At 40.6% G+C, this 14,616-nt stretch overlaps 1 protein-coding gene across 6 annotated transcripts in view; it reads left to right on the forward strand.

Moving 5' to 3' along the window:
* The first annotated feature begins 1,421 nt into the window (after window positions 1-1,421).
* The window catches only part of SH3D19 (SH3 domain containing 19), a 141,910-nt gene continuing 128,715 nt past the window's right edge, over window positions 1,422-14,616 (forward strand). For 2 of the 6 annotated variants that reach the window (XM_074338447.2, XM_019722822.3), the window contains exon 1: window positions 1,423-1,976. Coding sequence is in view for 2 of the 6 variants with exons in the window: in XM_019722822.3 (XP_019578381.3) it covers window positions 1,865-1,976 (112 nt within the window). In the remaining 4 variants the exon portion in view is untranslated. Of the gene's footprint in view, window positions 1,977-14,616 lie in introns of all 6 variants that reach the window. The other 4 variants (XM_019722829.3, XM_088792576.1, XM_088792577.1 and 1 more) reach the window with 4 other exon arrangements.

Genomic DNA, 14,616 nt, shown 5'->3' on the forward strand with positions numbered 1-14,616 from the left:
CCATAGGTTCCTAATGCTCTGACTGGATGGAAAATCCAGAATACTTCCTCCCGTTTCAAACTAAGAATCCGAAAAATACTAGTAGAGACTGACACTGACAGCTGTTGTGAGGGTAAGGGACTCCAAATGATTCCTCATCCTTGAAGGTAACAGACAAATATGCTTTCACGTATAGGGAACACAAACACTTAAAACAACCCTAAATGTCCAGAACCTTTTTTTCCCTCTAGTTTAATTTCAAGTTCTCCAGATGTCTACTTTTTAACCACTTAGCAGTTAATAAAGTTTTAACTTGTGGATTTGACCTCAATTCTACAAACTTGATTGTGACTCTTATCTACCTAAAGCAGAAAGATTTTCTCAGGCAGCAACAACCACTGTTGAAGAGGCAAAGAAACAGCACTCAGGTACAGCAGGCAATTCTATTTTCAGTGACCCTTTTCTCTGTCTTTTTCTCTTACATGCTAAACATTAGGAGCTCCAACAATCTCTCAGAAATAGAGCAAGAAGCTGAAGATAAAGGCCTGTTCATGCCCCCAGGGAGTTTCCTATGGGTTCATGTTCAGGCAATGCTTCTGTCTGCTGCTTGGGTATCTTTTTCTGAGATTCCAGAATCTTCCCCTCTGTATCAAAGTGCGTAGGTGCAAGTGCTGAACCTAGGACGTGCACTATACAGATACACAGTAACTTTCTTGCAAAGTTCTTTACAGCATTGAAAAACTTTCACGGGGTGGGGGGGGGGTGTTTAAAACTCACAGCTACGGTAAGTGCTTTAAATTAATTTCTGACTACACAGCCACTTCACCAAATTTACTCTCTGCAAATAATCAGGTTCTGGGCTCTTAAGCACATTATCTTGTAGGGATTGTGGCCATTTTTAAAAAACAATTTTTTAATTAAAAAAATAAAAAATATAGAGTACATTTTAGAGCAGTTTTAGGATAAGCTGAAGACTGAGCTGTTCCATATAACCCCTGCTCCACACATGCAGAGCCTCCCCCATAATCAACGTCTCCCACAGAGTGGTCCATGTTACAATTAAGGAACCTACACTGACATATTGTAATCACCCAAAGTCTACAGTTTACATTAGGGTTCACTCTTGACCGTGTACATTCTATAGATTTGGACAAATGTATAATGACATAGATCCACTATTCCCGTATCATACAGAGTAGTTTCACTGCCCTAAAAATCCTCTGTGCTCTGGTGAGCCTCGATTTTAAAGAGCGAAAAGAGAGGAAAAGAAAAAAATTGCGCGAGACTCAACCAAACTCCGAGCCAAAGTTTTTCCCAAGTTCAGCGACTCCCAGCTGTCCCATCTCTCCTAGTCCCGCTAGGGGCAGGTACTTCCTCCTCCTTTTGTTTAAGTGTCAAGCAAATGGGTTTCCTGTTGACACCGGAATGTTGAGCGAAAGGGCAGGAAGAGGCCAGGCCACCTCCCCCCCAATCCCTTCCTAGCCTGTTTATTGATTTTGTACAGGTTTGTTTTGGTCGAGCTGGTGGTTCCTGCGTGTGTGACTGAGGGGCGGCCCCTAACCCCTCCCCGAGGAGGCGAGGCCCGTCCAGAGCCCGCCCGATCCCTGGATCCAAGTCCGCGGGGCGGAGAAGGGAAAGAGGAAGGGGGAAGAGAGTGGGAGAGAGAAAGCAGGCAGAAAGAGGCCACGGGCGTTGCCAGGAGGAGGCGGGGAAATCGGCTCTGCCCGCACCGGCCTCTCCCTGGCCGGCTGCAGGTGGAGTCCGCAGAGGTTGCCGATTCCGCAGCCACCCGCGCAGCCGGAGTCGCCACTTCCTCCCCGGGGCCACCTTCCAGGCCGCGAGGGTGCTGGCGTGGGAGTACTCGGTGTTCATCTGTGCCTCGCCGATGGCTGAGGGCCGGCGGCGGGAGGACGAGGAGGAAGAGCTACGCGAGCGCCGCGAGCTCGGGGGGCCGCGCCGCGCCCGGGGCCGAGTGCTCTCGTGCTACTTCGCTGCAGGTGAGGGGTGCGCGGAGCGCGAGGGGTACACGGGACCGGGACCGAGGGCTGTGCTCCTTGGGGCCGCGCGGGTCCTGCTCTGGACAGCAACGGCTCTCTCAGCTGCCCAGATGGGACCAGCACCTCTCGGAGGCTTTTCACATCCTCACCATCACTGGCTGGCCGAGTCTGAGGCTATTCACCCTGGTCTCTACCTGCTAGGGCCCAGGAGTCAAACTACAAATTTTCCGTGCACACGAAATCCAGGAGCTCTGGCTTGAAACTTGTGGCCCAGGTGATTACTTATCTCTGGATGAGTCAGAGGCCGGTGGAGAACGACCGACCGACTCGTTCCAATAGGGTTACCTGCGCTGCGGCAACCAGGTAGAACCACGTGCCAAACGTCTTGTCTTAGTTTCGGTGTCTCTGAACTTTGGACCAGTGACTCTCCCCACCCCATCCCCCACGCCGGAGTTCATCAGTTTTTCCATAGGACTGACTTTGGAGTTATTTTGTGAGACCCTAGTCCATAAGATTTCATTCCAAAAGGCAATTTTGGGGGGCTGAGAATCATTTCTGGGCCTGTAATTACTTGTATGGCATTGTGTTTTTGGGTGCACAGAGGCGGCATGGATCAATACTTCGGCGCATACAAAAGGAACAGCAAGCAATTATAGATCCACACCGCTTCCTCCTGCTGCCAAGTATCAGTCAAACATAATAGGAAATTCTTTGGCCTTTGGTTCCAACCAGATAAGCCAGTTATCTAAAAAACGAGAGAGAACAAACCTAGGAAATTGACAATAAAAGGGAGATAGAAAAGTGAGATTCAGATGAGAACGATCCATTAAAGCCTCTTTAGAAAGTAAACCATAGTCAACATTCATTCCATCAAGTCATGGAGAAGTTTTTCTGTGGCTCCCTTTAACCTAAGAGAAGGTTGGAGAATTAAGAGCAGATAATGGGTCTGTGGGGGAACAAATGAAGGGTAGAAGATAGGATGAAAGAATTTAAGTGGAACATGAAGAAATGGTCAATTTGATGCCTTAGATAGGATCTTGGAACCTTAAAAATAATTCCCTATGCCCATTAGTAGGACTTTTCCTCAAAATAAGGCATTCGACTATCTACATGAACACCATCTGGTTTGAAAATCATTGATAGTTTTGTTCAGTATAAACCCAGACTTAATGAAAAAATGGATATGAGTTAATATTTCTTGCAAGAATACAATGGAACATGACAAAGATGTACCTCCTCCACTGAATTACAGTGTAGGCTACCTTGGGGTCCTATCACCTTCAGCAAAAAGCTTCACTCTCTTCCGAGGGACTGTACTAGGAAGAGCTGTATTGGAAGTCAGACCAGATATGATCCAGGTATATATTTATCATTTAGTTGAGATATGTATATTTATTCCAAGGCTGGCATTTTTGTAACTTGTTTTTACTGGTTTCTTAATTTCCCATGGCTTTTCCTACGTTCTGTGATAGTATTTTGCTGAGACATGACTTTGTGTACTTTTCCACTCAGAAATTGGTGTTTGCAATTTATAACTACTTAGTATGCCCTGTCTCCATTAAGGGGTGAGGAACAGAAATATTAAGCAGTGAGTAGAGGGTTAAACTTAGAATGACTGGTCTTCTTTCTTTTGAGATATGTTCTTTAATAGTTTACATTTCTTTGCAATCTGTGTTCCTCATTCCCCTCATTACTTACGGTGTTTTCAGCATACCGCCATCTCATTCCTTACCAAGCTTGGGCATTTGTTACTTACATGCTAAATGTTGTGCTCTCTCCAAGTGAGGCTAGGAACTGACCCAGAGGCTTAGTGTTTCTTCTGCTGAACATTTCTTTCCGGTCTTTCATCTTCTGTTCTCATCTCATTGCTCCCTACGTCTCCTACCACTTCACAATATAAAGATTTTCTTTTTCTTTGATCTCACATAACTTGACACCATAAATTTGGTGTTTATGGACTTGAGGGAGTCTGTGAACTCCTTGTCTCCCTGCTAAATTTAAGTGTGGTGGTGGAAGTGTGTTTATTTTTGCAATGTACATTCAGAAGAGTGTATAAAACCTATCAATTATAAAATATAGGCATACCTCAGAGAGATTGTGGGTTCGGTTCCAGACCACTGTAATAAAGCGAGTCATAACTTTTTGCTGGAGGAGGGTCTTCCCTTCATTCAATTCGTAAAAAAATGCAACATCTGTGAAGAACAATAAAGCAAAGCTCAATAAGACTCTTGTAACCTGTGTCCAAGTCAAGAAACAGAATATTGTCAGTAACCTAAAAGCAGACTGATCCTTCTTCCTTCCACTTTTTTGACTTTTGCGATTATGAGTTTTACCTGTGTGCATGTGCATAACATGCATCCTGTACAATATTATTTAATTTTACTTATTTTGCAAGTTCATATAAATGTAATCATCCTGTTTGTATTCTTTAGTGTGATGCTTTTTTGATTCAATATTAAGTTTGTAAGATTTACCCATCTTGTTACATGCAGCTGTAGTTTATTTTCATAAATATATCACACTTTTTGTCTATCATAGTTTATTGGTTTTTTGGAGTTCTTTGCACCAGAATCTCAACTTTTTTGGTTGCATGTGTTGCAAATATCTTCCACTCGATTATTTTTAAATTTTTCTTTATGGTTTCTTTTGGTGTGGAAATTCTTAATTTTAATATAGGTGTATTTATGAATCTTTTTCTTTATAACGTCCCTCTTCTCCTCACTGTCCTCCTTTGTTAAGAATGCTGTCCCTACTGTAAGGTCATGAAGATTTTCTCCTGCATCTCCTGTATTGTCTTCTAAAAGTTTTGTGACTTTCTTTGGATAGAGTTGTTGTAACATTCATCAGACTCCCAACTGGACCTGAGAACCTTTGATCAACCTACAGCATTTTTATATTGTTTCTCCAAAGACAGGAAATACAAAATTCTAGGTTCTCCCCTAATCACCCAGAAGAGTAGTAGGCATTTAATAGGGTTTCATAAATACTGAATAAATTTATTATTTCTATGTGCTGCTGTTGTTATGGTAAACTCTGGAAGGGCTGATATAACTTCTGTGATGTGTTTTGAGTAAAATAATACTGTCAGTATGAAGGCCCAGAATAAATTTGTTGTGTTCACTATGAACCAGGTACTTCTTATATGTTATGTTATACCCAGTGAGGTAGGTATTATTTTCTCTATAATTGAAAAGATTGAGGCTCAAAAATATTTAAGCAACTTGCCCAAGGTCCCTCTGCTAGTTAAATGGCAGAATGGGGACTTGCACCAAGGCTTTCTGACTTGAAAGTGCATGTTTTTCCTTGCTTCTCACTGGCTAATAAGAGTCAATTGCTATTAATGCTCGACATGTTTATACCTGCATGGTACTTGTTGTATATTTAGAAATACTTTATGTCTGGTGTTTTTCAGCTTGGGAAGGGCTTTCTCAGTTTCATTTAACTTGATTCTTCAAAACAAAACAAAACAAAAAAAAAACACCAAGAGGAAAGGATGTACATTTTATTCCCATTTTAAAGATGAGTAAATTGAGACTCAGAAATGTTCAAGACTTAATCTAAAATATAACTAGGTATAACTGCACCTCAGTAACCTCTATTGTGTTTCAAGTCATAAACTATAGTTTCTTTGAATTGATTCATGTAACATATGGTGCAGAGTTTGTGGCCGTAATAAGTTAAATAATTTTGAAAACTAGTAATTCTCTCTGGGCCACCATCTTAACGTTTTTGTTATTAGAATTCCAAAGTTGTCTAATTTATTTTGAGAAAGTTATAAGTCCCATGGAAACTAGAGATATTACACATTGTTTAAAAATCCTGTACTCACCAAGTTCTTTAAGACCTATCTAGTTATCTCCATCAATATAATGTATGCAAAATTAGTGTAGAAAATACAGGTGTAGAAAATACAGGGAATACAAAGAGATATATAAAATAGTCTCCTTGCTTTTAAAGAATGTGTCATAGAATTAGGGAAGGTAAAATTAATACACTTTAAAGAAGATAAATAAGAATATAAAGTACTTCATGGTGACTATCGACTGGAATTTAGCATAAGAGACCCAGGCTGTCTTGGTTCATTTCTCTGATCACCTCTTACTGTGTGATCTTGGACAAGTTACCTAACCTCTCTGTACTTCCATTCTTTATTTATAAAATGGGGATACCAATAACACCTGTTACAGAAGGTTTGAAGATTAAATGAGTTGGTATATGTAATACCCTTAGAATACAGCTAGGCACATAGTAAATGCCTGTAAAGTTATTAGAATTGCTTTATGTTGTTAACCTAAGAATAAAAGGCCGAAGTGAGAGGCAAAAAGCGTTTCTTTGAGATCCAAAAAAATAGCTATTTGTGAAGCACTGATTCAGGCAGAAACCTAAATAGTGTTCCAATTATGAGGTGAAGGAGAGGGGTTGTTATAACAATGGGAAGGGGAATAATTACATGAATACAAGGAAGGAATTTCTATTGGTGTTAATAAGTCAAGGAAGGAATTGCTATAGGTGCAAACAAGCTAAGTTATTCTTTAGCTATACATGGTGGTGCTAATTCTAAAGAATGCCCTTAATTTTTGGTCTTGTAGTCAGAATGTCTGCTTTCCTATAAGCTTTTCAAACAGTTCTTTGGGACACGATATCGCTTTGGCCTAGTCCAAAGGTTATTTTGCCCCTTAAACATTCCTAAGTTTTGGGGAGTAAGACATGCAAGGCAGTTCCTCTGGGATGGCAGCTCCAACTTCATTTTTGAGTAGCTCCGTTTACATCATTTTTCACCCATATGTCTGTCTGAGGTGACCTATGGGTATCAACAGGTACAAATGACTGATAGGAATTGCTTTCCCATTTTGGAAATGAAGAGGTAGTTAGCAGAGGAATTTGGAAAAGTGCCGGACGAGGACAATCAAATAATAATGAGTTAATATTTATTGTGTACTGGGTATCAGGTAGTATTCTAAATGTTTAACATGTATTTTTCTCATTTAGTTCTTGTAGCAATCCTATGAGGTAGGTGTGATGATTTCTTTCATTTTTACAGATGAGGAACCTGAGGCCTACAGGGAATAAATTTACTCAAGATCACACAGCTACCGTGTTTCCCCGAAACTAAGACCTAGTTGGACCATCATCTCTAATGCGCCTTTTGGAGCAAAAATTAACATAAGACTGGTCTTATTAATTTTTGCTCCAAAAGGAGCATTAGAGCTGATGGCTTGTTTAGGTCTTATTTTAGGGGAAACATGGTAGGAAGTGACACAATAGGATTCTGTGGCAGAGACTTTTAGTTGTCTACCCAGTATTCACACAGTTCTTCCTGAATCAGTGTACCCACCTACAAAACTATAATACTACTATCAGCCTGCTGAGGAGATACAAGTAAAAGTTGTTGAATGGGATTTCTAGAAAAGTTCTTTAAACAGGACTCTACTGCACAGAATATTCTTTTTCCTTTATCATCTTCCTTCCCCCTCCTACCAGAAACAAGGATGTGTAGTGTAGCTCACAGCAGCCATCCTGGGCCATGAGGCTACCTTGAGGATGGACTCCATGCACTGCGGAATGGTGGAGCAGAAAAGTAGATGGAATCTCCGTTGCCAATGATAACAGTCATCATTTGAGCTTTTGATTGCCTGCCTCCTCCTCTATTTGAGAAAACATGAACTCTGTCTTGCTTAAGCTGCTGTTATCTTATATCTCTATAACTAGCAGCTGAATGCCCTTCCTAACTGATACAGATTCTAACTTGATCTTCTTGTTTCTCTCTCTCCTTACCACCAGGCTGTAACCCATTTTGTTAACATGCAGTTCCCTTAGGATAGCTAGACTCCTGTTGCTATTTTGTACTTTATTATAATGTAACCTTGGACAAAAAAAGAGCTCCTCTTCCCCCTTTTTATTTGCATCTTTTGAATGGGAATTATTCATTCTTTATTCTACAAATTTATGATGGGTAACATGCTCTTAAAGTTCAAGTTCTCATGTGTGATACTGAAAAGGAAATCTATAGAATCGGAAAACAGTATTCTATTTTTGTCATTTTGCCTAATGACAGGTCTGAGTACATAAATAGAAGCTGTGAAGGGAGGTGATTTTGTTCTTATTGTGATGCATAGGAACAGATTAACAATTGCTGATGAGCCCTATAATACATGCCAGGGCTGCTGCTTAAGATTCAGAGTTCATTTGTTTTCAATATGGCTGCCTTTATTGTACTGGAGGATTGTTTCCTGAAGATACATTAATCAAGGAATCACTATACTGGAGGAGAGCTAAATGCTTTTCCTCTGAGAGCTGGCCAAGAACAAGGGGCCAAGAACAAAAGAAAATGTTCGCACGGCATATGGAGAATTAGTTTTTCTGGCAATAAATATCGCCATTTCCAAATAGTCCTTTGAAACTAGTACTGAGGTGTTCATACAAACCCCAAAAATGGGCAGGTCCCCCAGCATGGGGGCACCCATGTAAATGATCCCTTCTTGTCTTGTCACCATGCCCCTTTTCTTTATCTCCTCACAAGGACTCCCTTTCAATACACACACTACTAGTTTCAGTGGAGATAACTGGAGCTATTTGGAGATTACAAGGTAGATTTGTGTGACTCAGTGGAGCTATAACTCAGTGGAGGATATGGTTTCTAAGTGGAATTCATTTGAAATAAGGAGTGGTATTGCAAGTTTTAAAATGTGGAAACTTTCATTTGAATATTACTCTGAATTAGAGGCTTAATAATATGAAATGCCTAATATCACAAACATTTGCTCTCGTATGCTGTTCTATTCCTGTGTCTTTTTCATAGAAAATTTCTTGAGGTATTCAACTTTATAACATGGCATGGGATTTCTCTACAGAGCAATGGAAACTCCAAATAGTAGTTTCCAAATTTTAACATGCCTACAAATCACCTGGGGGATCTTATAAAAACGCAGATCTGATTTAGTAGGTTTGGGGTGGAGCCTGAGATTCTGCATTTCTAACAAGCTCCAAGTGACGCTGCTACTGCGGCTGCTGGTCGCTGGACCACACTTTGAGTAACAAGACCCTCACCTCTAGCTCAGTGCCAGGGTTCTGAATGCGGGCGGGGCATCAGAATCAACTGAGGAGATTTTAAAAAGTCATTCTCGTGATTTCCTGATCAGTTACTTCTGGAGTAATTGCTGGAGAGCTGGATGTTTGAAGTTCTACTTGAGGTGAGACTTGGCTTTAGCCTTCTGTTAAAAAATGTGATGTTGAGTGGTTTCAGTGTGATTTCTTGTAATTTGTACTGTTATGCTTTTTCATCATAAGTTGTGATGAATTTTAGGCAAACAGAATAAATAAACAGAATCCACCATGTGTTTTACACATGGATTTTAGTCAATCCCCCTATTATCTTATAGCCTAAGAAAGCGGAACATAAAGAATGGTGTAAGGAACTACCATTAAAGTAACTGGTAAGCGATGTATGTGATACTTATATTATTTCGGATTGTAGGAAATAGAAGCCTGTTCTGCTAAGCACAGCTGATGGAGGCTTATTATAAGGATGTAGGGGTAAATTGGAAGACACAGGAAATAGCTTCAGAAGTCATTTGGAAATAAGAGTAGCTCTGGGAAACTGACAGCAAACGGCTACTCCAGAGAACATTCCTCTGTAAATTGGGATGCCTGTTACTCCTTATGTCAGTGATGCCCCCATTTTTGTGACTCAGTTTATTTCTGCTTCCATGGCTTCTGAAGTTACTCAGTAGTTGGCTTTCTTGTTTTCCCCACAGTCAGCCTCCCTCCAAAAGAGGCTCTAAGTAGGTTGGCCAGCCACCAACCTGCAGAGTGCCCCTTTTGGGCAGGGTTCTCATGCCAGTTTACCTCAGAGGCCTATGACAAACTATACACAGTTACCTTTCCACACTCGTCCCTGGTTCCTTCTCTTGCGGGAGGATGGTAGGGTCCTGTGGTACCCACCAGGCTACCTGCATTCTGAATTGAGGATCACCAGCAGCTGTTTCTGTCAAATGGGACTTCGGGCCAGGGGGCTGTTCCAAGGTTTCCTAAAAGGGAGACAGGATAAAATTGGCAGACTCCGTGCCTGACCTGAACACTCCGACTTTCAGTAATGAGTTCCGCGAGGGAACTTATTTTATTCGTTGTTATAGCCCCGTAACTCAGAATAGTGCCTGGTATATATGTTCAATACATGTCTATCAAATAGAATAAATTTTAAAAAAAGGATTTAATGTAGTCTTTTTTGTTAATTTGATTACATTTGATTCTAACCCAATTCCTTATTGTACACAATAACGGAAAGCGAATTCCTACTCTGCCCGTGGCTTACCCTGTTGCGAAGAAACAATATGCGGTGACACGCAAGAAATGCACATGTTCGTTTCCTTTTTAGTCTTAAGAGCTTTAGATATTTGCCACGTGGTGCCATCAGTACAGCTGGTGCCAGGCTTTGGGCTGAGGGGCAGCAAATGAATGTCAAGGCCAGTGTCCGGTGTCTCACCTAATGTCTTCCCTTCAGGCTCTCTCGGCCGGGGCGGTGAAGCCGGGCCTGGAGGCTCCGCAGGGCCTCGAAGCCCCGGGCACCCAGCGCCTTTCTCAGCGAGGCAGCGCCTGCGCCCCCTGCAGTCTGCACGCGCCTGTTTGACGCCTGTGCACGTGCGTGCGCATGCGCGCAGCGGCCCTCAGCTGTCAGTCGTTCCTTCTCCGTGTGAGCGGCTTCTCCCCGCCCGCGGCGTCATCACCTTGGGTCCCAGTTGAATCTGATTATAAAGTTCAAACGCTTAGTTGGTTACGTGGCCCGAAAGAGAAAGCTAATTTTCAGGTAAGGAGAGAGACACCGGGAAGGTAGGAGTCGCCACTGGTTGCAGCAGCTGCTGCTTCTTAAAACCCCAAACCCTGTCATGTGTGGAAGGATGTGGAGAATGGATGTTGAAAGAAATTTCTGAGGAAGGATTGGCCGGTCTAGAGACAGATGGGATGGAGGGCAGCGAAGCGAGTGACAAGTGCAACGTTGCTAAGGTTCCTGACGTGGAACAAGGAAGTCGTTATGTGACAACCTCTCCAAGAGAGGCGCGATGGTACCGGACATTTAATATTAAGCCTTAATTAGAGCGCGCTTGTTATTTATTGTTAAATATAATGACGGGTACTTGTGGAAAAGAAACCTCTCAATACCTCCTGGTGCCCAAGGATTTTGTAAACCTTGTAAAACGTAATTTGAAATAATCACTCCCTAGGTTTCCAATGAATGTTTAACGAAGATAATGAAGAATTAGGGGTTTTAATTTCAATATTCTTTCATTCTTTGCATTTAGTTGAGAGCTGGATTTCTTACTCCTGTAAATTTTTTTTTTTTAAGTACTAGCTTTTTAGCATGTCTGAACAAAATATTTATCAATCACTTATTTAGTGCGTAATATATGTCAGGAACTTATGTAATCCTAACAAAGAAAGGCAGGTTCTGTTTTTAAAATGAGGAAAATGAGGCAAAGCAAAGTTAAGTGGGATTTGAACCCCTGACGTCTTTTTTCCTCCTTTAATTTTTAAATTTGCATCCATAAATTTAAATAAAGTACAATTGACTTCTTTTGGTACGTGGTTCTAGGAATTTTTCAGGTATAATTGACATATAACATTATATTAGTATCAGGTGTACAACAGTGATTTGATACGTATATATATTGTGAAATGATCACCAGAGTAAGTCTAGTTGATAGATGTCACCATACATAGTTAGAAATTATTTTTCTTGTAATGAGAACTTTTAAGATTTATTCTCTTAGTGACTTTCAAATATGCAGGACAGTATTCGCTGTAAGGTCTATGAGTTCTAATGTATGTATAGATTCGCGTGACCACCACCATAGTCACAATAAAGAACAGTTTCATCACCCTGAAATTCCCATGCTGCCCCTTGTAGTCAAACCTTCCCTAAACCCTTAACCCTCAGCAATTACTCATTTGTTCTGTCTCGATAGTTTTGCGTTTTCTAGAGCTTTATTAAAACCAGCAATGTGTGAGAGTTCCAATTGCTCTACATCTTCACCAGCTCTTGGTATTACCAGGTTTTTCATGTTTGTTTTGTTTTTGCCATTCTGATAGGTGTGTAGTGATATTTCACTGTGCATTTCCTTAATGGGTAATAACGTTGGTTGAGCATCTTTTCATGTGGTTGCGTGCCACACATATATTATCTTTGGCAAAGAATGTTTATATCTTTGGATACTTTAAAATTAGGTTTTTTGTTTCCATATTGTGTAATTTTTAAGAATCCTTGATATATTCTGCATTCAAATCCTTTGTTGGATATGAAATTTGAAAAGACTTCTCCTAGGCTACAGATTTTTTGTTTTTTACTTCTATTAATAGTGTTTTTAGCTCTTTCAATATATTTAAAATAGCAAATTTAAAGTCTTTGTCTAGTAAGTCCAACGTCTGGGCTTTCACAGGAACCCTTTGTATTACTTTTTTTTTTTCTCTGTGGGACCATACTTTCTTGTTTTTTTCCCCATGCCTTGTAGTTTTATGTTGCAAACTGGACATTTTGAATATTACAATGTAGCAACTCTGGAAATGAGATTCTTCCTCCTCCCCAGGGTTTGTTCTTGCTGCTTATTATGGTTGTTAGTGACTTTCCTGAACTAATTTTGTAAAGTGTGTTTTCTTTGTGAAGTGTGGCACTGAAGTCTCAGTTTCATTAGCTTAGTGGTCAGCTAGGGATTGGAGAGAGTTTTCCTTAAATGCCTAAAACCAAACAACAACAAAAACCCTCCTAGTCTTTGCAGTTTGCAGATGGGCTGTGTATGGCCACACACCTCCAACGCTCAGCCAGGCAGTGGACCACTTCCCTTAGCCTTCACTTTCTGCTTGTGCTTCTGCTTAGGTCAGCCAGAGATGAGGGCTTAGGGCCTTCTCAGGTCTTTTCTGAGCATGCGCCCACCCTGGGAACATGTGGGAGTTTTTCAAAGCCCTTATTCACCAAAGCACCTTTATTCTCCAGCCTTTCTTCCCAACTTCTTTGGTTCGTCTATTGTATGTCCCAATTGTTATCCATTGCCTCATGTAGCAACAACTATTTATTCTCTTATAAGTGTTTTCAACCAACTCCCTCTAGCTGGCCACTTTTTAGCACTTTGAGAGTTTTGAGTTAGGCAAGATAACGTCATATTTTGTGCCAGTCTTCCACAGCACCACCAGACAAGTCAAAACACATTATTATAATTGTTTGTGAACGAGGTCTTTCTGCGTTCGTAAGGGTACTAGTACTGGTACCAGGAAGGCAGGTTGTTTTTTTCAAGACTACCACTGAGCTGGAGAATGGGGGACCGGAACCAGGATATGTTACAATGCCACAAAGTTCACTATGCTAACCAAAATCCAGCTAGTTTTTCTTAAGTGTTTCGCTGTACTTACCTGCATCTAGCAATGGCTGCAAGCTTTTGATTAGTTTGCAGAGTTCCGAAAGAGTTGATTCTGCCAGTTTTTTATTGCTTTTGTGGAGGATGGACTTCTGGAGTTCCTTACTCGGCTGCTTTTGCTGATGTCACTCAAGTATTAGGATTTAAAAACAGATGAAGATTGTGGTCTTGTTATGAACAAATTGGCCCAAGTTTCCTGCATAAAATACCCAAAGAGAAGAAATGGATATTCTTCCTCTCTTTTGAAGTGTCTGTACCTCCTACATACAGAAGCTTTATCAAAGCTTCTGTGCAGGAGCCTCACTCATGGTTATAGTGCACCAGCAGCTTGCTTTTCTCATGTGTAGGCCACAGGTGCCCCCGAACCGCTCTGTTGCTTTTGAAAACGTGATTTCCAAGCGGTGTCTGGCCAGGGGAACTCCAGATTCCTCTTCGTTGTTAAGTGTGGCTCAGAGAAAGTAGCTGTATTGCACTCTTCTGATATAACTCAGTCATGTGTTAACACTCTGGGGAATGGAATTGAGGGCATGGAGTGTGTCACTTTATATACTTCTGTATTGTTTGAGTTTCCTCCAATAAGTATGACTTTGGCAATTAAAAGAAAGAAAAATAAATTTGAAATACCATGGGAAATAATTTCCTGCTGGTCCAGTGTATTTATTGTTCATATTATGGTATTTTTAGAAACTGTTTTGCCTTAACCTAAGTTATTGCAATGATCATAGCAAATTCTGTCTTGTGGATAAAAGAAATGATTGATAAATTGTTCGAGGAAATGATAGTATATAATTGTGTTTTCTCTGAAAGTCATTTTTCAAATACTAATTACAGTGTTTCCCCAAAAATAAGACCTAGCCGGACAATCAGCTCCAATGCGTCTTTCGGAGCAAAAATTAATATAAGACCTGATCTTATTTTGCTATAAGACCCAGTCTTATATAATGTAATATTAGAGCTGATTGTCCGGCTAGGTCTTATTTTTGGGGAAACACGGTAATTTATCATTTGTTCACCTGTTTGGTTTTATAACATTCACTTGTTTTTATGAAAGCCATCATCTCTTGAAAAGTAAATCCTCATTTATTAAAAAAAACAACAAAAAACTGTTAAAAGCTGTTTAACATAATCAAAACCCACCTTAGTGTTCTTTGATCTCTGCTTTTTCTTACGTATTTTACCTCTATCTGTGGTTAAACAGAACCTATTCTAGTGCACTAGAGTCAGGAGACCTTCTTTCTGAT

Source organism: Rhinolophus sinicus, chromosome 15, assembly GCF_057876585.1.
Source record: "Rhinolophus sinicus isolate RSI-liver-muscle chromosome 15, RSI-T2T, whole genome shotgun sequence".
Taxonomy (NCBI): Eukaryota; Metazoa; Chordata; class Mammalia; order Chiroptera; family Rhinolophidae; genus Rhinolophus; species Rhinolophus sinicus.